Below are 27,369 nucleotides of genomic sequence, written 5' to 3' on the forward strand. Positions count from 1 at the left end.
ATTTAGAAATGAATTTGTAAAAAAAAATGTTTTAACGTAATTCCACTTTCACATTATGGGATATTGTGTTTAGGCCAGTGACAAAAATGTTTAATGTAATAATTTTTAAATTCAAGGTGTGTGAATACTTTCTGAAGGCATTGTATGTGCATTGGGTGCATATGTTGTGAGGTCCATTGTAATTGCCAGTATTTCATAATTCCTCATAAAGTATAGAGCCTAACACATATATGGATCAAAGGTTATGAACCAAGGTATGTACTGGAGTGTTGGAGCGTCTGAGTTTGTAGGACTCCACTTTACTTGACTTTGATTCTCAGATCTAGATTAATGTGCTTAATGTGCTCTTAATGTGCTTTATAACAGTCAATCCGTCCACATAGATACAGAAGTATGGATTACTAGATATACAGTCATTGCATTCAATACCCTTGGTTTCCTGTCTCTTGTCAGTTACAAGAGCACCTTTGGCCATCTGAAAACACTGAAGATGGAGATTGAGCACCTGCAGCTGCTGCTGGAGCGGTCAAAGGTGAAGCTCCAGAGAGACTTCCAGGATTGGTGGAGCCAGGAGGCCGCCATGCTACAGGTGACCTCACTACCTCTCTTTGTCAGACGTCGTGGGATGCCACTTCATAAAGCTGTCGTAAGCGTAATGCTTGTCATAGCATTTCAAGGCAGTTTATGGCAGTTTCTCACACTTTTAGGAGTGATGTGTGTGTGTGTCTCCTCGTGTCTATGTCTCTGTGTGCGTGTGTACGTGTGTGCGTGATCACTCCAATTGAGTATGCGGACGTGTACCTATAGTATTGTCGTGGAAATATTCAGTCAATAATATTTCTCAAATACCAGAGCCAGGGAGTTCAATTAGACTTTATTACATAGTAATTTAAGCCAAGCTGGTTCATGAAGCAAGTCCTTTCCAGTCTTGGCACATACTTCTTACATACTTCTTATACATTTTTCCTCCTTACTTCGCACCCATAGTAACTCCCCTTAATGTTATGGCCTAATATGTGCTGTTGCTATGGTTACGCTTGGGTCATTCCAGAACATGGGTGTCCCTTACAGATGAGTTGCTATGGTCCTACATGCATGAACCTGTCTGTATTTTTGAACTATTGGTGTGGCTCTACAGTTTCCATGCCCTAATATGAAACCAAACTAAATTTAGTGCAAGGCAATAAGATAAGGGTAAGATTAGATAAGCTCATCCCCTCTGGCATATTTAGCCACCGTTATCTTATTGCCTTGCACTAAGTTTAGTTTGGTTTCATATCAGTCCCCATTTGAGTCCTCATTGAAAACATCTGAAGTTCTTCAAAGGTAAATAATTTTATTTGAATGCTTTTCTTGTTTTTGTGAAAATGTTGCATGCTGAATGCTAGGCTTAATGGTATGCTAGCTATCAATACTCTTACACAAATGCTTGTTTAGCTATGGTTCAAAAGCATATTTTGAAAATCTGAGATGACAGTGTTGTTAACAAAAGGCTAAGCTTGAGAGCTAATATATTTATTTAATTTCATTTGCGATTTTCATGAATAGTTAACGTTGCGTTATACTAATGAGCTTGCGGCTATAATTACACTCCTGGATACAGGTTTTTTTCGTAGCCAAACGTGATGAACAAAACGGAGCAATTTGTCCTACACAAATAATCTTTTTGGAAAAACTTAACATTTGCTATCTAACTGAGAGTCTTCTCATTGAAAACATCTGAAGTTCTTCAAAGGTAAATGATTTTATTTGAATGCTTTTCTTGTTTTTGTGAAAATGTTGCATGCTGAATGCTAGGCTTAATGGTATGCTAGCTATCAATACTCTTACACAAATGCTTGTTTAGCTATGGTTCAAAAGCATATTTTGAAAATCTGAGATGACAGTGGAGTTAACAAAAGGCTAAGCTTGAGAGCAAATATATTTATTTCATTTCATTTGCGATTTTCATGAATAGTTAAGGTAATGAGCTTGAGGATATAAATAGGATCCTGGATACGGGATTGCTCGTCGCAACAGGTTAAAGGACATTTTTCGTTATGGCAAATCTGATCTGTGAGAATATCTAAGGAGCTTTTATATAATTCTAAATGAATTAATAATAATAATCACTTTGTTTAAAAAATTACTATATTTTGGGGATTATTTCGTTTTCATTTAACCAAGAGTGAGCGAGAAAATAGCCATTCTTGTACATGGGGTGAGACATTCTCAATCATTTGTAAATAATAATAATTTTATTTAGAATTATTTCTGTTTTTAGAGGGAGAGAAACCAATAGCCGCCTCATAGGTCTCCCGGTGGCGGCGGGCACGGGTATCGAACCAGCATCTGTAGCAACGCAGTTTGCACTGAGATGCAATGATTATTTACAGGCTCTAACCTTTAATGCAAAAAAATATATTTGGTGAACAATAGGTAAGTAAAGAAATAAAAACAACAGTAAAAAGACAGTTACAAACAGTAGTGAGGCTATGTACAGTAGCGAGGCTATAAAAGTAGCGTGGCTACATACAGACACAGTTTAGTCAGGCCAATTGAGGTAGTATGTACATGTAGATATGGTTAAAGTGACTATGCATATATGATGAACAGAGAGTAGCAGTAGAGTAATGAGGGGTTGGCGGGTGGCGGGAAACAAAGCAGATAGCCCGGATAGCCAATGTGCGGGTGCACTGGTTGGTCAGGCCAATTGAGGTAGTATGTACATATGTACATGAATGTGTAGTTAAAGTGACTGTGCATATATGATAATCAGAGAGTAGCAGCAGCGTAAAAGAGGGGTTGGGTGGAGGCACACAATGCAAATAGTCCGAGTAGCCATTTGATTACCTGTTCAGGAGTCTTATGGCTTGGGGGTAAACTGTTGAGAAGGCTTTTTGTCCTAGACTTGGCACTCCGGTACCGAATGCCATGCAGTAGTAGAGAGAACAGTCTATGACTGGGGTGGCTGGGGCCTTTGACCATTTTTAGGGCCTTCCTCTGACACCGCCTGGTGTAGAGGTCCTGGATGGTAGACAGCTTAGCCCCAGTGATGTACTGGGCCATACGCACTACCCTCTGTAGTGCCTTGCGTTCGGAGGCCGAGCAATTGCCGTACCAGGCAGTGATGCAACCATGCTCTCGATTGTTGCAGCTGTAGATCCTTTTGAGGATCTCAGGACCCATGCCAAATATTTTCCGTCTCCTGAGGGGGAATAGGCTTTGTCGTGCCCTCTTCACGACTGTCTTGGTGTGTTTGGACCATCCTAGTTTGTTGGTGATATGGACACCAAGGAACTTGAAGCTCTCAACCTGCTCCACTACAGCCCCGTCGATGAGAATGGGGGCGTACTCGACACTCCTTTTCCTGTAGTCAACAATCATCTACTTAGTCTTGGTTACGTTTAAGGATAGGTTGTTATTCAGGCACCACCCGACCAGGTCTCTGACCTCCTCCCTATAGGCTGTCTCGTCATTGTCGGTGATCAGGCCTACCACTGTTGTGTCGTCTGCAAACTTAATGATGGCATTGGAGTCATGCCTGGCAATGCAGTCGTAGGTGATCAGGAAGTACAGGAGGGGACTGAGCACGCACCCCTGGGGGGCTCCAGTGTTGAGGATCAGCGTGGCAGATTGTGTTGCTACCTACCCTTACAGGAAGTCCATGATCCAGTTGCAGAGGGAGAAGTTTAGTCCCAGGATCCTTAGCTTAATGATGAGCTTTGAGGGTACTATGGTGTTGAACGCTGAGCTGTAGTCAATGAATAGCATTCTCACATAAGTGTTCCTTTTGTCCAGGTGGGAAAGGGCAGTGTGGAGTGCAAAAGAGATTGCATCATCTGTCCTGCTAATTGCCCATCCTAGAAATGTTGTTTGCAGAATTCACAACCTGCTATGCTTATGAAAAAAGTTAATAATAATAATAATAATGTTTCACTCTTCCACATGTTAAAGGTTCCAATTGATAAAGTTTTTTTAATCAATTAGTATATTTGAGTTGAACCACAATATTTGTTGTATTATTTGGTCTGTCTTTTCTGGTGGATTAAACTGAAATTGCAACCAATCACGGCTGTTTGTGATACAGCCAACCTAACTAAGAAATACATTTGATGATAGAATTCTCCCCCTACCCTCCTTCGAAGCAAGTCTATTGTCCTGCTTAATAGCCCTGCTAATAGCCATAATGGCGCTGTACAACGTGACCCTGTGTGTTTGAGAGCGTTTTCCAGTAAGCAGCAATTTGTTTACCTTCATTAGCCTACTTTGTTCCAATATTTCTGTCATTCAGTGATATTTATTCCCATAATAATTCGTTATGGATCCATAATTAAATAAATATCTGCATTTTGAAAGAGTATTTTTATCATTATTTTAACGACTGCTCTTTTCCATGTATGGCAGACCAATCCAAACTCCTCTCTGAAAGTCCATCCCACTTCGGCAGAAGTCGGCTCCTCTCCTTGTTCGGGCGGCATTCAGCAGTCGACGTCACCGGCTTTCTAGCCATCGCCGCTCCATTTTCTCATTGTTCCATTTGTTTTGGCTTGTTCCCTGCACACCTGGTTTACATTCCCTAATCACACTGCATGTATTTATTCCTCTGTTTCCCCCTTGTCTTTGTGTGAAATTGTTTTGTTACGTGTTTAGTGTGATGCGCCAGACTGTTTTTTCCCCCGGGTATCGTATTTTAAACCGTTGTATGTATTTGTCATACATTTGTATATTTGTGAGTGTTTTCTCGCTTATTGACTTTTACCTGTGGCTGGAGGATTTTGGAAGCAGTTGCGTCTGTCTTTTGTGCTTTTGCCAAATAAAAGTGCGCCTGATCACAACTCACTGCTCTCCTGCACCTGACTTCGTACCAGTTGCGCACAACCTTGACATGCTGCCTTTTTAGGCTCATAATTTAACAATTTTATTCTTATTTACAGATGGCGTAAAAGTTTGTTATTAAGGCACATGAAAGTTTACATGTTCGAGAATGCATTTCTGCCCCCCAAAAAACTATTTTGATTAAAAGAAATGTCAACGTTCAAACGGCTCTCTCGTGATGTAGTGGCCCACGATATTTGCCTAGGTTCCTGAATTCGCCCTTATAAGTAACACAATTTGATAATGTGTTTTTTACATTGGATAAAAGACTCAGAGCTAGAACATGATATATTATACACTGTAATTGAGGAACAATGGGAATGTAATTCTGCTTTGAAAGTTGTGTCGTTATCATATCTTTTGGAAGGATGAAATAGTATGAATAAATTAATCAAAATAACGTTTTTTTACGAGAATATTTAAATCATTATTTGAATGTGTTGGTAACCCGTTGTATAAAAGTGATAATGCCCTAACACCATGGCAATATATACTCCAAACACTGGCTTCTTGGGCATTCTCACTTAAATGCACAACAATACACACATCTAAATGTAAAATAATGTAATTAAGATATATAGAAATATTTGGACGAGCAGTTATGGCAATTTATGTCAGCTGTTATGACATATTATGACATTCTGAAACCTACACACTTGTAACAGACTGCCTCCTGAGTGGTGCACGGTCTAAGGCACTGCATCTCAGTGCAAGAAGTGTCACTACGGTTCCTGGTTCGAATCCAGACTGTATCACATCCGGCTATGAGTTGGAGTCCCATAGGGCGGCGCACAATTGGCCCAGCGTTGTCCGGGTTTGGTTTGTGATAGAATACATGAGGACACAGGAATGCGTGTGTGTATAGGTTTACCTGTCTCACTCACATCATCCCTTCTCACCAGGTCCCAGAGTCAGAGGGCATGGCTAGGGGTCAAAGTTCAATACGGACCAATCAGAGCTCCGAGTCGTCCTCTCCTAGCCATCCAATGACCAGGTGAGTCCACTCTGTCTTCATTATATGAATAACTGACCTGGGATGTATTCAGTGAAGTGAAACATTAAAAATGTTGCAGATCGAAAGGTAATGAGTATAGATGACACAATTCCTATACCACCTGACAAATGTTCATATACAGTGGGGTCGGAAATTATTTACACCTTTTATAAAGATTAGCAATAATGACTGTTTAAAATAATTCAGAAACTGAGCTATATTTTATGTAAAAAAAATGGGGAAATTATTTTATACTAATACAATTGCTCAGAGAAAGAGATGTTGCTGTAGCCAGCAGCATACCACCCTGCATACCACTGCTGGCTTGCTTCTGAAGCTAAGCAGGGTTGGTCCTGGTCAGTTCCTGGATGTGAGACCAGATGCTGGTGGAAGTGGTGTTGGAGGGCCAGTAGGAGGCACTCTTTCCTCTGGTCTAAAAAATAATAATATCCCAATGCCCCAGGGACACTGCCCTGTGTCGGGTGCCGTCTTTCGGATGGGACGTTAAACGGGTGTCCTGACTCTCTGAGGTAATTTAAGATCCCATGGCACTTATCGTAAGAGTAGGGGTGTTAACCCTGGTGTCCTGGCTAAATTCCCAATCTGGCCCACAAACCATCACGGTCACCTAATAATCCCCAGTTTACAATTGGCTCATTCATCCCCCTCCTCTTCCCTGTAACTATTCCCCAGGTCGTTGCTGCAAATGAGAAAGTGTTCTCAGTCAACTTACCTGGTAAAATAAATAAAAATTCCCTCAAAGGTATGTTATCTGATGGGACCAGCTACAATTTTGAGTTCAGTCACATGCAAGTAAATTGATGCTTTTCACTGGCTGATTCGCATTTTGTGCGTGAGATCCCATTTAACTTAACGCTTGCTTATGTTCGCAAGTATGGCCCCCATGTTTATATTGGAGAAAGCAATGCATTTAAGGAGCGACGCATTTAAGTTGATAATGGTGTGGCTGGTTGTGAGAAAACTTGTCCAATAAATACCATGGACTATATTTTTTGCAGTGTTACAGGTTTTGTTTTTTCTACATTTTCACTTTTCGATTTCAAGGTTGATTCTGTTTAAGTGTGGACGTGCACTGATTGCAATCATCCACGTTGGTCAAGATGTCTTGCAGCTGTTGCCACGTTAATCAGTTGTTAGCTAGTATTTAAAAGCTGCAGAGCCAATGCTCCACTTGGCAGGTGTTTAACCTCTAGCGTCGAGCAATCCCGTATCCGGGAGCGTAATCATAGCCTCAAGCTCATTACCATAACGCAACGTTTCCTATTCATGAAAATCGCAAATGAAATGAAATGAGATAAATATATTCAAACACAAGCTTAGCCTTTTGTTAACAACACTGTCATCTCAGATTTTCAAAATATGCTTTTCAACCAAAGCTATACAAGCATTTGTGTAAGAGTATTGATAGCCTAGCATAGCATTAAGCCTAGCATTCAGCAGGCAACATTTTCACAAAAACAAGAAAAGCATTCAAATAAAATGATTTACCTTTGAAGAACTTTGGATGTTTTCAATGACGAGACTCTTAGTTAGATAGCAAATGTTCATTTTTTCCAAAAATATTATTTGTGTAGACGAAATAGCTCCGTTTTGTTCAGGAAAAGACCGGAAAATGCAGTCACTTACAACGCCAAACTTTTTTCCAAATTAGCTCCATAATATCTTAACATCAGAGTGTTTTCTTTCCAAAGCTGTCAATTATATGCATAGTCGAGCATCTTTTCGTGACAAAATATCTTGTAAGCTTAGGGCTTACTTTTTCGAACATTCTGTTAAAAATCGCGCAACATTTCAGCGCCCTGCTACTCATGCCAGGAATATAGTATATGCATATGATTAGTATGTGTGGATAGAAAACACTCAGACGTTTATAAAACTGGTTTAATCACGGCTGTGACTATAACAGAACGTGCGTTTCATCGAAAAGTGTAGGAAAATCTGATCACTGAAAATTGAAAAATATATCCATGCGCGACTTCAACCAATTGATAAAGGTGAACCACAATAAATGCGGCCGAGGTTGCAGTACCTACAGCTTCCACACGATGTCAACAGTCTTGTCATTTGCTTAGTCTTTGTTTCTTGGTCAAACGAACAAGAGACAGGCTTTTTCTTCAGGTCTCCGACCGGATATTTTGGTTGAGATTTACCCGGACATTATTTCCAGACGTACCCCTATAGAATATACTTCGTCTCGTGATTAATTTTATCGCTTATTAACGTTTACTAATACCTAAAGTTGCATTACAAAAGTATTTCGAAGTGTTTTGTGAAAGTTTATCGTCGACTTTTTTAATTTAAAAAAATGACGTTACGTTATAAGACGCTATTTTTTTTTGTTTATCACACAGTCTTCATAGATCGATATCTAGGCTATATATGGACCGATTTAATTGGAAAAAAAGACCCAATAGTGATTATGGGACATCTAGGAGTGCCAACAAAGAAGATGGTCAAAGGTAATGAATGTTTTATATTTTATTTGTGCGGTTTGTGTAGCGCCGACTATGCTAATTATTTTGTTTACGTCCCCTGCGGGTCTTTTGGGGTGTTACATGCTATCAGATAATAGCTTCTCATGCTTTCGCCGAAAAGCATTTTAAAAATCTGACTTGTTGCCTGGATTCACAACGAGTGTAGCTTTAATTCAATACCCTGCATGTGTATTTTAATGAACGTTTGAGTTTTAACTAGTACTATTAGCATTTAGCGTAGCGCATTTGCATTTCCAGATGTCTAGATGGGACGCCTGCGTGTCAGGTAGGAGCAAGAGGTTAAAACGGGAAAAAATGTAAATAGCGCCCCCTATATCCAAGAAGTTAAGTCTTCCTCTTTAAGTTTGGGAAAACAAAACCTCTTTTCTTGTGTTCTCCCCTTACTTTTAACTCCATATTATAAGTTGATGTGGGTTTTTATTTTGGTTAGCCTTTTCTAGGGCAAATTTAGTGGACACTCATGCTGGGTGCCTTTTAGGATCCAGTTGCTTGTTGCTAGTCAACTTTCAGTGGCCACCCCCATGACCCCATCTCTTTGAGAACCCCTCCTAAAAACACCACCCTTTTCACTTTGGTGCATTTGTTAGTTCCCTTTTTTGTGTGAGCAACAACGTAAAACATTTGTCTTAGTGGGAACGTAACGGGGGTCCTGGAAACAGACTGTATCTCAAAAGTTTAAAGTGGCATCCTTTCCTTGTCTCCTTTCTTTCATTTGCACTGATCAGAAAGTAAAGGATAGTTCATCCAAAATTTGTTTCGGTCAAATTCTTCTTACCTTGTTGTCTGTAGGCCCAGTAGTGACAGAATCCACAATAATCGGTTACATTTTCACAGCTAGTTCACGCTCAACATTCCCACTGCATAAAAACAGCACGTGTAGAAACCATGAAATTAAGGAATATTTTACTTTCTCATGGTTTTCTCACTGAGGTTTTCCCTGCTGGTACAAAATAGCTGCTCAAAGTAAACGTCTTATTCTTAAATTGGAATTTCACCCTGGCTCTGCCAGGGCATATGGTCATTACTATATTAACAGTATTATATTTTTATCATAAACATCACAATTATCCAAACCACAAGCTAGAATTGTCTAATGATCATTTCACTGGTAGAATCGGGAAGTTTTGACTTCCTGTTTATTCGTCTGCTCATAGAGAACCACAAAATCCGTCATTCATAGCGAATTCAGATACCTCCCGCTAAGGTAGATGTGGCATGCCCACAAACTTGGACAATGGCATTGTGTACTTCGAATGAACAACACACAGCAATCTCAGAACTTCTTTAGGCATTTTTTTTACAATGTTTGTTTTTCAGTAACGTATGTCATCCTGTCTGTGTGGGGTTCTGTACCTAGCTGTGCTAATTAAAAACAAACGTGAAAAGTAGTTATCTTTCACCGTTCTACCTACCAGAGATTTACCCCAATGCTGCCAGTGGCTTGCGGCTATCAAGAATGATGCGACTTACTGTGACCAAAGATTTTCAGAGGAATTTTCAGGCTTAACTGATGGGGAATCCATTTCGACGACAGCTGACACCATCTTTTTTTTTCTCCTTCACAACATTACGGAAGATTCAAGATGTTAGTTAGTCCAGCTAGGCTAGCAAGATATCTAAGTTATCTAGTGTCGTGACGTGACTATAATTAATGTGATGACTGTTATTCATCGAATAATTACTTACTGTGTTTAATTGTTATTAGATTAAATTAATCATGTAACAATTAACTCATTAGGAAAAAAGTTGCTTAACGAATTTCCGTCTCCTGAATTAACTCAAGAATATATAGATTTCATAAGTCACTAATTAATAATTTCCTAATATCAGTCTCATTCTGAACACGCAGACTTCGTGAATCTGCACAAACCCGAGTCTTACTAATCATTCCGTACCACACAAATTGATTTGATTATTTATTTACTAACAAACTAAATGATAACATAGTACACACACACACTGTATAGGTTATTGATTAGAAACCAAATATGATGACAACAAGTTCCTAGTGGACTAACACAATATGACACTTGTTACACAAGATGGAGAGTTAAAGAGAGAGAGAAAGAGAAGCAACACTTGGATACATTTGGGAACTACACTCAAAATAGCCCTAATACCTTGCCCCGAACTGCCGCTCTTTTGGGAAAGAAGTAATGTATGTATTTACGTGTTGAATGTCTTTGTTACGTATCTCTGTTGGGCCCAGGCTTTTGTGGAAAAGGTTCAGCTTTGTGAGGAGGGTCGATTGGACCTTCTCCTTCGGAGGGCCTTCTTTGTTCTCAGGTGTAAGTCTCCAATTGCCCACAAGAGGTCACAATGTCCTTCTTCTCAGTTGTCTGTTTACTTGCACTCATTCTGGAAGAGTGGTCTTCTGAGGATGAATAATCAGCCGTGTCGATGATCCCCAGAGTGGCGATGAGAGCAGTTTAGGCGACGATGATTTGAAGAGAATAACCGGATAGTCATACTTAAATTAACTTTCTAAGATACAGTACTTAGAACAGCTACTCAACTGTAATGTTGATTGTTAGAGGTTCCTTTTGTCTTCTTCAACCTCGTGCTGATTCTCAGGATTGGGACTAATGTGGACCTAGCTGCAACTTGTAGTCTGTCTAGTCTGATTTGTTCATTCTTAACTCAATCTTTTATAGCCCTGGGTAAAAAAAAGAGGGCATTTACCATTTACGTCATGCTGACACACTCTCTGGGCTACCTGGGGCGTGGCTAGTTACGAGGCAAGGTATCATAATTTACTATGATCTTGTTAGAGAACTAACATCACAATCTTATCATCACAAAAACATTATCTTTATCCTTTATATTTTCTACACAACTTAAAGGATGTAAACAAGCTCTTCAAGTTACAATGTTTTTGTTATAATGTCTTTATACCAATTTATAGATATTAATTTTCCATATTCCGTCTCTCATCATTCCCAACATTTGGATGTTGAAATATATTGTCCCAGTGTTCATTGTTTGACGTTAAAGTTTTGGGCAGCAAACTCTTCTGTAACAAAGAGACATTCCATTTGCCCAAAGTAGAAACCAAAAGGAATCGTCTGCTGCCTACAATTTATGATCGAAGTGAGGTGTCATAAAACCCACTGTAACCTGATCCTTGGATCCTCACAGGAGAGTCATGACACTAATGTTACAGTCCTGCCATCAGCTAAATCATATACAGTGCATTCGGAAAGTATTCAGACCCCTTGAACAGTTCTCTGCAGTTGTGCGTCTTTACCTTTGAGACACACTCGGACTCACTGAACTACACTGTTCATACAAAACAATGGTGTATGTTACTTTTACCATATAACATTCTTGTTGAATACCCAGTTCTCTTGAGTTAGCATTAAATAGTGTACACTCCCCTGTATATTAGATTTTGAGAAATAGCTATTCTAAATGTATCTGGATGTCTAGCATCTGTGTGATGCTACTGAGCCCTGTACAGCTGATATAAATATGTTCTGTGAATCCATAAAGGTAGACAAATTTAGAATATTGATTGAAAATATCCATATTTATTTTATGGTGGTTCTACATTAGGGCTCTCCAACCCAGTTCCTAGAGAGCTACCATCCTGTAGGTTCTCACTCCAATCCTAATCGAGCACACCTGATTCTAATAATTAGCTGGTTGTTAGACCAAATAATGTGATTTACCCAAAGATTTTTGCCAACATCAGCAAAAAAGTATTTATTTTAATAATGGAGAATTTTCTTAATTCAAACGGACTCCCTGCAACTGGACACAGACATTTTATGAAACTCCTTTTTCCCCCGAATTGAGGACAAAGACGGCATCACTAAGATTGGTATAAAATTATCTGTGCTATACCAAACAGTACCCATCCTGTAACTCCTAGTAATGGATACCAAAAATCTTTGGTTAAATCACATTATGTGGTGTAACAATCTGTAGCTAAGAGAACTTGTGTTCATTATGAAATTGCCATTCACAAAGAAACATGCATTAAGAAAATACAGTATGAGCAGTGTAGTAAAGTTCAGGGAATACTTGTAAAGCTGTGGGAGGAGTGTTTTCGTGATCAAACAGCCATTCAGCTCCTCGTGAGTTATTTGCTTGAAATCCCGCATAATGTCTTATACAATGACACGCAGGCAAAGGAATTCTGTTTCTGTATCCAGAATCCACTCCGGGAAGAAGCCCAGAAACCATGGTATTGTCTGTATGACAAAAACATGTAATAAATTAAACTCTATTGTAGTTTGAATGACAGTTGAACTGTGCCAGCATAACAACAACATAAGGGTAGACTAGTTGAATATGCATACATGTGCACAGGCACAGAGATTACATTTACAACAATATTTAGCCTAATAGAAAGAAATATGGCATAACCCTCAACCTTTACACAGGGACCAGACAGTACAAATGTACCTAGGTAGGTAAACTCAACTGTGTTTATTTTCAGCAAACTTAACATGTGTAAATATTTGTATGAATATAACAAGATCTCTAACTGAGACATAAACTGAACAAGTTCCACAGACATGTGACTTACAGAAATTGAATAATGTGTCCATAAACAAAGGGTTAAAGGGTTCAAATCAAAAGTGACAGTCAGTATCTGGTGTGGCCACCAGCTGCATTAAGTACTTCAGTGCATCTCCTCCTCGTGGACTGCACCAGATTTGCCAGTTCTTGCTGTGAGATGTTACCCCACTCTTCCACCAAGGCACCTGCAAATTCTCAGACATTTCTGCAGGGAATGGCCCTAGCCCTCACCCTCCGATCCAACAGGTCCCAGAAGTGCTCAATGGGACTGAGATCCGTGCTCTTCACTGGCCATGGCAGAAAACTGACATTCCTGTCTTGCAGGAAATCCCGCACAGAACGAGCAGTATGGCTGGTGGCATTGTCATGCTGGAGGGTCATGTCAGGATGTGCCTGCAGGAAGGGTTCCACATGAGGGAGGAGGATGTCTTCCCTGTAACGCACAGCATTGAGATTGCCTGCAATGACAACAAGCTCAGTCCGATTATGCTGTGACACACTGCCCCAGTTGTTGGGCAGTTGTTGTTGCCATCCTGTGCCTGTCCCACAGGTGTGATCCTGTTGTTACACATGGTCTGCTACTGCGAGGATTATCAGCTGTCCGTCCTGTCTCCCTGTAGGGTTGTCTTAGGCGTCTCGCAGTACAGACATTGCAACTTATTGCCCTGGCCACATCTGCAGTTCTCATGCCTCCTTGCAGCATGCAGCATTTCAATGTTTTTCAGAGTCAGTAGAAAGGCCTCTTTAGTGTCTAAGTTTTATAACTGTGACCTTAACTTCTTGTTGACAGGGGGCAGTATTTTCACGTCCGGATGAAATGCATGTCCAAATTCAACTGCCTGCTACTCATCCCCAGAAGATAAGACATGCACATTATTAGTAGATTTGGATAGAAAACACTCTGAAGTTTCTAACACTGTTTGAATCATGTCTGTGAATATAACAGAACTTATTTAGCAGGCGAAACCCAGAGGACAAACCATTCAGATTTTTTTTTTGAGGTCACTCTCTTTTCATTGTCTTTCATTGGGAATCCAGATTTCTAAGGGACCTTCTTGCAGTTCCTATCGCTTCCACTGGATGTCAACAGTCTTTAGAAATTAGTTGTGTAATGAAGAGGTACGGCCATCTTGAACGAGGGTCACTTGAAGTGTACTGTTAGATAGAGGTGCGTGACCAGAAAGCTAGCTACAGTTTGTTTTCCTCCTGTATTGAACACAGATCATCCCGTCTTTAATTTGATTGATTATTTATGTTAAAAAATACCTAAAGTTGTATTACAAAAGTAGTTTGAAATGTTTTGGCAAAGTTTACAGGTAACTTTTGAGATATTTTGTAGTCACGTTGCGCAAGTTGGAACTGGTGTTTTTCTGGATCAAATGCGCCAAATCAATGGACATTTTGGCACGTTTGATCCATTTTATATATCGATGGAATTAATCGAACAAAAGGACCATTTGTGATGTTTATGGGACATATTGGAGTGCCAACAAAAGAAGCTCGTCAAAGGTAAGGCATGAATTATATTTTTATTTCTGCGTTTTGTGTCGCGCCTTCAGAGTTGAAATATGGTTTCTCTCTTTGTTTACGGCGGTGCTATCCTCAGATAATAGCATTGTTTGCTTTCGCCGAAAGCATCCCACATATCCCAGAGAGGTTAACTTCTTATGGGCAGGTGGGATGGTAGCGTCCCATGTGGCCAACATCCGGTGAAATTGCAGAGCGCAAAATTCAAACTATAGTATTATAAATATTTAACTTTCATAAAATCACAAGTGTAATCAAAATAAAGCTTAACTTCTTGTTAATCCAGCCGCTGTGTCAGATTTCAAAAAGGCTTTACGGCGAAAGCAAACCATGCGATTATCTAAGGACAGCGTCCCGCATACAAACACATGAAAAACATATTTCAACCAGGCAGGTGCGACAATAGCGAAAAATGCCTTACCTTTGATGATCTTCTTCTGTTGGCACTCCAAAAGGTCCCAGTTACATCGCAAATGGTCCTTGGTTAATTGCCTACCGTCTGTAAGCTGTTTGTGTTTTAACGACCGTTCCACAGGTGTATTTTCATTCATTGTTTATGGTTCATTGAACAAACATGGGAAACAGTGTTTAAACCCTTTACAATGAAGATCTGTGGAGTTATTTGGATTTTTACAAATAATCTTTGAAAGATAGGGTCCTGAAAAAGGGATGTTTCTTTTTTTGTTGAGTTTAGGTTGGCAGACAGTGTCTACATACAGCCATTTCTATCAGGCATGCTTAGGAAAATATTTTTATACTAAAGGCAGCTTCAGTTTTTGAGATTTATTGTATTATTGTTTCTACTCACTGTTTGCTAGTACACTTAGCCAGCTAGCTTGCTGGATATACAATACTTGTTATTTACATCTTGGAATCCTATCTTGCGTCATGCCTATAATTTTGTGATTGAAATGCATCCACAGTCATAATCATAACCAATGTCAACCCTTGTCAATTATGTTACATAGTTAGCTAGTAAAATGATTTAGTTGCTGATGTTACACATGTTTGCTAACAAGTTACAAACATGAGCTGTGACACATAAGTTAGCAGGCGCCAAGCTAACAAGCCAACTCCAGTCATGTGCTAACATTTGCTGGTTAACCTAGCTTTACTTGGCTGGTTGCAATGTTGTAGCTTGCTGTTTAGCAGCCATATCTACAACTAAAAGGAGAAGACATTTTACAACCGAGATACAAAAGATCTCTAACTGTAAAACCTCTTCTATTTTTAGTCATAGATATGTAGTTGTTTAGCTAACTTAGCTACCTAGCTAGCTACCTAGTTAAGTTAGCAAACAGAAACATTTGTTTTCCCCCCACTGTTACACAGTAGTATGTTTGCGGTCAATACTCAATATGAGTTTCAATAGATAAACTAAAGTTAATTGGTGGCTTGCAGAAAAAATGACGTTGGCTGTAGCTGAGCTTCTAACAGCTTAATCCAACACTTCGTTTCGAATCCTCATCGCTATATTCCAGTTGAAACATGTATGGTTGAATGTCACCATGTAGCTCATAGAACATACCAAAATGCTCCATGTTCAAATTTGTGTTGCTGAGAGGAATCACTTGAAACCATTGCCTCTGGTCAGTTCATTCAGTTTTGCCCAAGGATTGTGTTGTTTTCAAATATGGCCGCCTTGGGGAAGGATGGAGGCCAGAACAGGAAGCACGCCCAACACAAGTTGTTGTCTTTCAAAGACTGGAAAAAATGCTTATATATTTAGCAATGAATCCGGCGATAGGAACATCGCTGAAAGACGCACAATGCCTGTATCGAACAAGGACAACCATATCTATGCGCACAAAAGTGTAGAGTGCGATCACTATATAATATGAAGGCTTCACGAAATGCCACCTCCCTCCCCATCAATACACCAGAAGCTGTCATAAGGTGTACCATTCAGCATGTGAAACCCCAGACCTGCCTTTCTCCTGGGCAATGTGTGAACCACATCTCACTGTTGTAGAAATGCCTGGGACATGATGAAAACAAGCCCTGATTACCCCAGGGTGAAATTCCCCTTTAAATCCTCTCATCAACCTTAATCATCTCTTTTGTTACTGTATAATCACTGTTTTTATCAAACTATTTCAAAGGAAAAACATCCTGCATTGATAAAGGTTAGTTCTCTGGCTCCAAGTTTGTGTCAAGCCTTTGATGACAGTTGGTCTGTAGAATATTCACGCAATATAATTTCTCTAAATCAGTGTTAGCAGGTTCCTTCCTATGTGTCTGCCTATGGGTAACACATATGGAATCCTGTAGTAACCCAAAAAAGTGTTAAACAAATCAAAATATATTTTATATTTGAGATTCTTCAAGCATTGATGACAGCTTTGCACACTCTTGGCATTCTCTCAACCAGCTTCATGAGATAGTCACCTGGAATGCATTTCAATTAACAGGTGTACCTTGTTAAAAGTTAAATTGTGGAATTTCTTTCCTTCCTAATGCGTTTGAGCCGATCAGTTGTGTTGTGACATGGTAAGGATGGTATTCAGAACATTGCCCTATTTGGTAAAAGACCAAGTTCATACAAAGCGAAAACAGGTTTTTAAGCATTTTTGCTCATTTATAAAATAAAAAAATGCCAGGGTTGTGGGTTCTATTCCCATGGTGTTATATATTTTTTTTACATCCGCTCACTACTGTAAGTCTCTCTGGTTAAGAGCGTCTGCTAAATTACTAAAATGTGTGTGTGAGTGTAACAAAGAGATGCCTGTGTGTGTAGAGGGGTGGGATTGATAAAATTGTTTAATTTGAAGCGATTTAGTGTGTCTTACTGTGTGTGTGTGTGTGTGTGTGTGTGTGTGTGTGTGTGTGTGTGTGTGTGTGTGTGTGTGTGTGTGTGTGTGTGTGTGTGTGTGTGTGTGTGTGTGTTCCAGAGCCCTGTCCTCCACTGAGCTCTCAAAGTCCTTCTTCCCTCTGACTGGAGACCAGCAGACAGACGCAGACATCCTGGGCTTCATTAGGGCCCGACACAACCTGCTAAACAGGACAGGTACTGTACACACTATTTAAATACATCCTTTGGATCCACAATTTACACTATATTAAAGCACTCTGCCTCTATATACACCAACTAGTAAAGAGTGTGGTTCTTGGTTTAGGGTGAAGTTGCTCCTAGACGCTGATCTTGGGTTAGTTTTGCATTTTGCAAAGGTTAGGATTGGGAAGGGGAAGCTGATCCTAGATCTATACCTAGGGAAACTTCAACCCAGAGCATGGTCCTCTGTAGTACTGCTGACAGCGACACAGAGCCCAGTCTAGTTCAATACTGCTCTCTCCTGGTGAGGAGATGCCACAGCAGCAAGTTGCCAGTCCTCACTCTCTGCAGCCTGGGACTGCCAGGCCTATAGCAGCCTATAAGCTCACTTCTAAGCCAGGCACAAGCCAGGCAAACTTTGCCTTTCCTTGTGAATTAGGACTGCACCCACACTTTAAGATCAAACAAGTCACTGACAGGTTGTGGAATGAGTTATTAACTATAAAATAGTTATTTTATAATGAGTGCAGCACTAATTTAGGGTAACATTTTCTATCTGCTTAAAACATAATGGTATTACTCAAAATACTTGCAGCGTCCTTGTTAACAAGATGGCAGAGATCATTTATGTGCATCTAAAATAAATGTACTTATAACACGTATATAACCAATCCATGTGACCAAACCAAACGTGAATTGCTGCATTCCAAAAATGTTCTCTAATCTGTATAAAACGTTACGGTTGCTTTTCATAGTAAATCATCTTTGCAATGATATGCAAAAATACTAGTGAATTCCGAAAGTATTCAGACCCCTTGACTTTTTCCACATTTTGTTATGTTACAGCCTTATTCTAAAATTGATTAAATACATATTTTTCCCATCAATCTACACATAATACCCCATAATGACGAAGCGAAAACAGGTTTTTAGATGTTTTTGCCCCCCAAAAACCACCAAAATATGAAATACCTTATTTACGTTTGTATTCAGAGTCTCAAAATTCGGGTGTATCCTGTTTCCATTGCTCATCCTTGAGATGTTTCTTCAACTTGATTGGACTCCACCTGTGGTAAATTCCATTGATTCGACATGATTTGGAAAGTTACACACCTGTCTATATAAGGTCCCACAGTTGACAGTGCATGTCAGAGCAAAAACCAAGCCACGAGGTCGAAGGAATTGTCCTTAGAGCTCCGAGACAGGATTGTGTCAAGGCACAGACCTGGGGAAGGGTACCGAAGTATTTCTATAGTATTGAAGGTCCCCAAGACCACAGTGGCCTCCATCATTCTTAAATGGAAGAAGTATCGAACCACCAAGACTCTCCCTACAGCTGGCCGGCTGGCCAAACTGAGCAATCAGGGAGGTGACCAAAAACCCGATGGTCACTCTGAAAGAACTCCAGAGTTCTTCTCAAGTCTCCCAGAGCTTGAAAACTCCCCAAATACAGGTGTGTCAAGCTTGTAGCATCATACCCAAGATGACTAATCGACTAATACCTGCTCTTTCCATGACATACTATAGACTGACCAGGTGAAAGCTATGGTCCCTTATTGATGTCACTTATTAAATCAACTTCAATCAGTGTAGATGAAGGGGGGGAGACAGGTTAAAGAATGATTTTTAAGCCTTGAGACAAATGATACATGGATTGTGTATGTGTGCCACTCAGAGGACATCCAGCCAACTTGACACAACTGTGGGAAGCACTGGAGTCAACATCGGCCAGCATTCCTGTGGAATGCTTTTGACACCTTGTAGAGTCCATGCCCGAATGAATTAAGGCTGTTCTGAGATCAAAAGGGGGTGGAACTCAATATTAGGAAGGTGTTCTAATGTTTTGTATATGCAGTATATTTTTTACGTTAGTGTGTGGCAGTGTACGGAACAGACCATCAGTCCCTCTTGCTTTGCTTTCCTAGAATTCCCACAACCTCCGCAGCCCTCGTCTTGAAAGGTCTCGTCGCACTCATAAAACTGTCACACGCTAGTTTCTAGACAGACACGCTGGACTCCAATGTTCCCTCAATTTTTTTCCAGCACTTAGCAAATATTAGTTCTTGTGAGCGGAAACTTGAACGTTGTGAGCATTCTGTGCAATTTCTGTCACTTTTACTGTGAACACTGAGGCTGTACACTGCTAGAGAAAAAGGTGCTATCTAGAACCTAAAACAGTTCGGTTAACCCTTTGAAGAACCCTTTTTTGGTTCTACATGGAACCTAAAATAGTTCTACCTGGGACCAAAAAGGGTTTTCCTATGGGGACAACCGAAGAACACTTTTGGAACACTTTTTTATAAAAGTGTTCCCGCTTACAGTTTTACATAGTGGCTAATTGGTTTGGCCTTAATGGCCACATTTACTCTTAAATCTCTATCCGGTACAGCCAGAAGAGGATTGACCACCCCTCGAGCCTGGTTTCATTCTAAATCCCAATTCAACAAACATCTATTTGGTATTTGCTGTGCGTGCTGCCCAAATTGTGGGCCCTTCCAACTGTAGGTAATGCGATATAAAACAATCCATAACTTGTTTTTTTTCAAGAATCTAATGGTACATATGTGAGTGTGCATCTCTGTGTGTCTACGTATGGGTCGGACTCTACACAAGCACCTATGGACTAAAGCATGTCTGTCTATAGTTTATGTCTCAGCTAGGTAGGAGATGGTGTTATTAATGGTGAAGGCTGGTGTATTACCTTGTCACAGGAGCAGAAAGGCTGCTGTTTAAACACAGACACGGGCCTAAGTGTGCTAAAGAGGTGTAATCTGTCACTCTCAATTACACGGGAAAAAACAAAAGAAAACCTCAACCAAGGGTTAAGGTATAATTAAATTGGTGGTACATGGGACGACTAAGGACCATCGCATATATGTGAATTAGAGTTCAGAGCAGTCTGACCCAGTTGGATGCGTTTCTAACCGATTCCTCTGGAGAATCTTGTCGCCTGACCTGCTATCATTTCACTTTTGTACACACCGCAAATGAGCATTAACCGCAATGGTATAAATTGGCAGCCAAGTGGGGGAAAATATAGTTCAAACTTCCCATGTCCTAAATCTCAATTGTTTGAATATGCCTCCCCTGAAATGTTATTTATTATCAGATTTTTACTTTGCAATCAGTTCCCTCATCAGCTGTAACAATACTGTATTATAAACAACAAAGAGTTATACTTTATTGACAGACATGTTTTTGCTTTTCCCCTATGGTCCCAGCAGCTGGACATTCTGTGAGTGTTATATCATAATAACAAGCTTATAACATAAACTCCAGCCACTGCTTCAAGTCCCCAACTATGGAGGACAGAGTAATGAAAGCGCTATACAAATTACATGTATTATTATTATTAGCATCATATGTATTAAAGCCACAAGAGGCAGTCTGCTATTGGTACATACATTTTTGGACTTTGAAATTAATTATATACAGCCACAGGAATTGAGACAAAGCTCAAGAGAAGTTTCAAGTGTTTAATACCAAGGATACAGTCAGCTGAGTGCATCCATTTAGAAAGATCACAACACATTTTATACTCTTCCCTTGTAGGTGTCACTGCCCCAGCTATACATTTTATGACCCCGATGAGTTTCCCTCTTTTCCCTTGTGGAATGTCCATGGTCCTCTCTTTGTTTAGCCAAATGTCAGAATCACACCCAGTCCATCTTCTGTTCTGGGCCTGACACTGCTCTCTGATCCGAGGCCATTTCCTCTTATCTGATTAGGTTATGGTTTCTAAATTAGCATACACACAGTTTCATGGCCTAAATTCCATTAATACTCACAGTAATCATTCACTACACAGGATACAAACAAACTACAGTTTAACTTGAAACGTTACATTTTAATAGAATCCATCAGTAACAAGGCTAAAAGGAGCTAATGTCATGCCCAGGTCATGTCAAAAAGGTGACCAGGTGGGTCTAGAGGCAGGGAACTTTCCACATTAATCACTCAGGTGTGCAAACAAGGGGACACTTTCTCCCCCTTTCTGTCGCTCTCTTTCTCTCTCCCCTTTCCCCTTTTCTCTCTTTCCCTTTTTCTTCTCTCTCAATCATGCAACTAACTCTGTCATAAGAAGATACAGGGTTTGTAATAGTAGAATTGGTCTTGAACCTACAGAAACTATAAAGTGTAAAAACTGAAGCTTTTAATCAATGTTCTAAACATTTATTTTATTAAATTAAATAGTTTTACTCCCTCTCCCTCTAAACCTTTCAAACAAACATAGCCCATATTAGTCAGACAATAGCAGTTGTCAAACATTGTGCATCTGAAACAAAGAATATGATTTGTATAACAAGACCTATTGTATGGAAAGCATTTGATATGGGGTGTCATGGGATCTAAGCCCATTTATACTTCATTGTCTTGTATGTTTTGTGTTTCAGGGCCACCTCTGCCATGACCAAAATGCTTGTCTTGTGGCTGCATCCCGAGCAGAAGTGAAGGAGTGCCACCCGGGAACATCTGAATGTGTTCGACACACATAGGATCTATGCGATTGGTGCCTAATGAACTTAACCAAGATGCTCTCACATGTCCACATGAGACTCAGGCCTCAATTATGTTAGAATGGATGTTGGTTGGATGAAAAGGAACTGGAGGAAGACTAAAATTCACTCACTCACACACATACACACACACACACACACACACATTCTCTCTCAGACATACAAACACACACACTCACCCACTCTCTCACTCACACAAACACTAGTGGTGTGTGGGTCATCCCTGTTAGTGAGCATTTCTCCTTTGCCAAGATAATCCATCCAACTGACAGGTGTGGCATATCAAGGAGCTGAACTTCTCCGGGATCGGTGCCCCTTCCATGGGACGGTTGAGCTAACATAGCATGAGGTTGTAAGTAACAAGAAAATTTCCCAGGACATAGACATAGCTGATATTGGCAGAAAGCTTAAATTCTTGTTAATCTAACTGCTCTGTCCAATTTACAGTAGCTATTACAGTGAAAGAATACCATGCTATTGTTTGAGGAGAGTGCAGTTTTGAACATGAAAAGTTATTAATAAACGAATTAGGCACATTTGGGTAGTCTTGATACAACATTTTGAACATAAATGCAATGATTCATTGGATCAGTCTAAAAATGTGCACATACACCGATGCCATCTAGTGGCCAAAATCTAAATTGCATCTGGCCTGGAATACTACATTATGGCCTTTCTCTTGAATTTCAAAGATGATGGTACAAAAAAAATACAAAATAACGTTTTATTTTAATTTTTTTATTATCTTTTACCAGATCTATTGTGTTATATTCTGCTACATTCCTTCACATTTCCAAAACATTCAAGAATATGCATATCCTTGCTTCAGGGCCGGAGCTACAGGCAGTTAGATTTGGGTATGTCATTTTAGGCAAAAATTGAAAAAAAGGGGCAGATCCTTAAGAGGTGCACATTGTGCTGGGGACATTGTGTGACAGAACACAATGCCAAAGATGTCCCAAGTTTTGAGGGAGCGTGCAATTGGCTTGTTGACTGCAGGAATGTCTACCAGAGGCTGTTGCCGCTTCCAACATTGTTTTAGAGAATTTGGCAGTATGTCCAGCTGGCCTCACAACCACAGACGACATGTATGGCTATGGACAACTAACACAATTGCATTCTATCGCAAGCACAGAGACACCGTAACGAGATCCTGAGGCCCGTTGTCATACATCCGTCTCCATCACCTCATATTTCAGAATTATAATTCACGGATCTGTACACAATTCCTGGAAGCTGAAAATGGCACAGTTCTTCCATGGCCTGCATACTCACCAGACATTTCACCCATTGAGCATGTTTGAGATGGTCTGGATCACCTTGTACGACAGAGTGTTCCATATCGCACAGCCATTGAAGAGGAGTAGAGCAACATTCCACAGGCCACAATTAAGTCTGATCAACTCTATGCAAAGAAGATGTGTTGCGCTGCATGAGGCAAATGGTGGTTACACCAGATATTGACTGGTTTTCTGATCCACACCCATTTTTTTAAGGTATCTGTGACCAACAGATTCATATCTGTAAATCCAGTCATGTGAAATACATAGATTAGGGCCGAGTGAATTTATTTCAATTGACTGATTTCGTTATATGAACTGTAATTCTTTAAAATTGTTGCATGTTGCGTTTACATTTCTGTTCAGTAAATATGTGAAAATCTGAGGCCTGCGCCTGACCCGGCAATATAGAAAATGCACTGTGTGCTACAGTTACAGATGGTCCCCCAAAAATTTGACAGGGGTGCAGGATTTATTTTGCCTGATTTAGAAATGTTTCTGCTTATAATTTCCAACATTTTGGTAGACAATTTGTTAGTCAATGTGTCTATAATTAGATACATGCAGGTTCTCATCTGTCATTCATTATATGTTGCCCAAGAAGACTAAATAAACCTTTGCTCACCAGAATGTCATAAATCGATAGAGTTAATGCTTCAATCTAGTTTGCATCTGCACCTTTCATCTCGGCTTCCTTCGTGGAGAAAACACGTTTAGGGACCAGGTACAAAATGCAATAACAAAAAAAAAAGTTTTTTTACATTTGCATTTCCAATTTTGCAAATGACATCAGTTTAACCGGTTGTAAGGAAATAGAAAGCTGTGAAAATGACCCAACATGTTTCTGTTAAGATTTCAGTTCGACTTGAATGTATATTTTATGTGTTTGAAATACTATAAGCTTTTGTGTTGCTGATAAAGATTGCACCTCTACAGATGGTATCTAACTGGCTATGCATGCCATCGATAGAATGCAAAATAAGAAATCTTAAAATAGTATAGTTTAAAAATAAACTATACTATGAAACAAAGATGAATGATAATAAAAAGCTTTGGGGCACCTTAAATTCAATTTTGGGGAATAGAGCCAACTCGGCTCCATCGTTCATTGAATCAGGTGGCTCATTTATCACAAAACCCACTGATATTGCCCACTACTTTAATTACTTTTTCATTGGCAAGATAAACAAACTTAGGGATGACATGCTAGCAACAAATGCTGACACTACACATCCAAGTATATCTCACCAAATTATGAAAGACAAGAATTGTACTTTTGAATTCTGTAAAGTCAGTGTGGAAGAGGTGAAAAAATTGTTGTTGTCTATTAACCATGACAAGCCACCAGGGTCTGACAATCTGGATAGAAAATTACTTAGGTGTGGCAATATCGTCCGCTATTATCCTATTTGCCACATCTTCAATTTAGGCTTACTAGAAAGTGTGTGCCCTCAGGCCTGGAGGGAAGCTAAAGTCATTCCACTACCCAAAAACAGTAAAGCCCTCTTTACTGGCTCAAATAGCCGACCAAACAGTCTGCCACCAATCCTTCTGGAAAAAATGGTGTTTGACCAGATACAATGGTATTTTACAAACAAATTGAAAACAGACTTTCAGCACGCATATAGGGAAGGACACAACAAGCACGGCACTTACACAAATTACTGATGTTTGACTGAGAGAAATGTATGATAAAATGATTGTGGGGGCTGTCTTGTTAGACTTCAGTGCAGCTTTTGACATTATCGGTCATAGTCTGCAGCTGGGAAAATGTATGTGTGATGGCTTTACATCCGCTGCTATAATGTGAATAAAGAGTTACTTGTCTAACAGAACACAGAGGCTGTTCTATAATGGAAGCCTCACAAACATAATCCAGGTAGAAGCAGGAATTCCCCAGGGTAGCTGTGTAGGCCCCTTACCTTTTTCAATCTACATGCCAGTGTGTCTATGTATGTGGATGACTCAACACTATACACGTCAGCTATTACAGCAACTGAAATGACTGCGACACTTAACAAAGAGCTGCAGTTTGTTTTGGAATGGGTAGCAAGGAATGAATAAGTCCTAAATATTTCCAAAACTAAAAGCATTTTATTTAGGACAAATGAATGGGGCCATGTATCGTGAGATTTTGAGTGAAAACCTCCTTCCAAGTTTTTTCATTTGATGAGTCCAATGCGAATGATATACTGCTTCCTTGGGAACAGACCCAAATCCCCATTATTTGCGTGAAGAAAAAGATAGAGAAAAAGGTGGCAGAGGTTGGGCTGCCTTCTGAGAATTTGTGGGCGAGCCAGTAAATCTCCACTGCCATCCGTTCCATTGGCCAAAGTGCAATAATTGGAAAATAAAATCCATGACCTACGATAAAGATTATCCTACCAACGGGACATTAAAAACTGTAATATCTTATGATTCACCAAATCGTGGCTGACAACATCATCCCCACATTGATCGTACAAACATATCCCAACCAGAAGCCGTGGATTACAGGCAACATCCGCATCGAGCTAAAAGCTAGAGCTGCCACTTTCAAGGAGCGGGACACTAATCCTGACGCTTATAAGAAATCTCTCTATGTTCTCAGATGAACCATAAAACAAGCAAAGCGTCAATACAGGACTAAGATTGAATCATACTACACCGGCGCTCGTCGGATGTTGCAGGGCTTGAAAACTATTATGGACTACAAAGAGAAACCCAGACGTGAGCTGCCCAGTACAGGAAAAGACGGGCCGAACAGGCTCTCATTAACATTGACGGGGTTGTAGTGGAGCGGGGCGAGAGTTTCAAATTCCTTAGGTCGTTGGTGATGTGGACACCATCATGGTCCAAACACACCAAGACAGTTGTGAAGAGGGTACAACAACACCTTTTCCCCCTCAGGAGACTGAAAAGTTTTGGCATGGGTCCCCAGATCCTCAAAAAGTTATATAGCTGCACCATCAAGAGCATCCTGACCGGTTGCATCACTGCCTGGCATGGCAACTGCTCGGCATCTGACCGTAAGGCATTACAGAGGGCAGTGTGTATGGCCCAGTACAGTTCAAGCTTCCTGCCATCCAGAACCTATATACTAGGCGGTGTCAGAGGAACGACCAAAAAATTGTCAAAGACTCCAGTCACCCAAGTCATAGACTGTTTTCTCTGCTACCACACGGCAAGCGGTACTAGAGTGCCAAGTCTAGGACCATAAGGCTCCTTAACAGCTACTACCCCCAAGCTACTACCCCCCCACCATTTGTTTTGTACACTGCTGCTACTCACTGTTTATTATCTATGCATAGTCACTTCACCCCTACCTACATGTACAAATTACCTACATGTACAAATTACCTCGACTAACCTGTACCTCGACTAACCTGTACTAACCTGCACATTGACTCGATACCGGTACCCCCTGTATATAGCCTCGTTATTTACGTTTTACTTTTGTTTATTTGCTAAACATTTTTTTTAACTCTTTCTTGAACTGCACTGTTGGTTATGTGCTTGTAAGTAAGAATTTCACAGTAACGCTTACACTTATTATATTCGGCGCATGTGACAAATAAAGTTTGATTTGATTTATACTCTACTCTATGCTCTTAGTCTTTCAAAATACTTTTCACGAACTCCAGGTGTCCTGTCATGTGCCTTTTTATCAGGAGTTGCTTCCGCCTGGCCACTCTCCCATAAAGCCCAGATTGGTGAAGTGCTGTAGAGACTGTTGTCCTTCTGGCAGGTTCTCCCATCTCAGCCAAGGAACTCTGTAGTTCTGTCAGAGGGGTCATTGGATTCTTGGTCGCCTCCCTGACCAAGGTCCTTCTTGCCCATTGCTCAGTTTGGTTGGACAGTGAGCACTATTCAGAGTCCGGATAATTCCATATTTTTTCAATATCCAAATGATGGAGAACACTGTGCTCTTCGAAACTTTTAACACTTTCAATAATTTTATACCCTTCCCCAGATATATTCCTCATCTCAATTCTCTTGATCTACGGACAGTTCCTTGAACTTCATGGTATAGTTTCTGCCCTGACATGCACTGTCAGCTGTGGGACGTTATATAGACAGGTGCGTTTCTTTCTAAATCCGAAAACATTTTGACACCTACTCATTCATGGTGTTATCTTTATTTGTACAATTGTCTATATGGTAGAATAATATTGAAGAC

The 27,369-nt window shown here is 40.1% G+C and overlaps 1 protein-coding gene across 1 annotated transcript in view; it reads left to right on the top strand.

Moving 5' to 3' along the window:
• kif6 (kinesin family member 6) overlaps nt 1-26,655 on the top strand; it is a 231,250-nt gene extending 204,595 nt beyond the window's left edge. The window contains exons 18-21 of the mRNA XM_029641050.2: nt 454-589; nt 5,760-5,851; nt 17,313-17,428; nt 21,808-26,655. Coding sequence (XP_029496910.1) covers nt 454-589; nt 5,760-5,851; nt 17,313-17,428; nt 21,808-21,824 — 361 coding nt within the window. The 3' untranslated portion in view covers nt 21,825-26,655. The remainder of the gene's footprint in view (nt 1-453; nt 590-5,759; nt 5,852-17,312; nt 17,429-21,807) is intronic.
• Nucleotides 26,656-27,369: the final 714 nt, after the last annotated feature.

This window comes from Oncorhynchus nerka, linkage group LG28 (genome assembly GCF_034236695.1).
Source record: "Oncorhynchus nerka isolate Pitt River linkage group LG28, Oner_Uvic_2.0, whole genome shotgun sequence".
In the NCBI taxonomy this organism is placed as follows: domain Eukaryota; kingdom Metazoa; phylum Chordata; class Actinopteri; order Salmoniformes; family Salmonidae; genus Oncorhynchus; species Oncorhynchus nerka.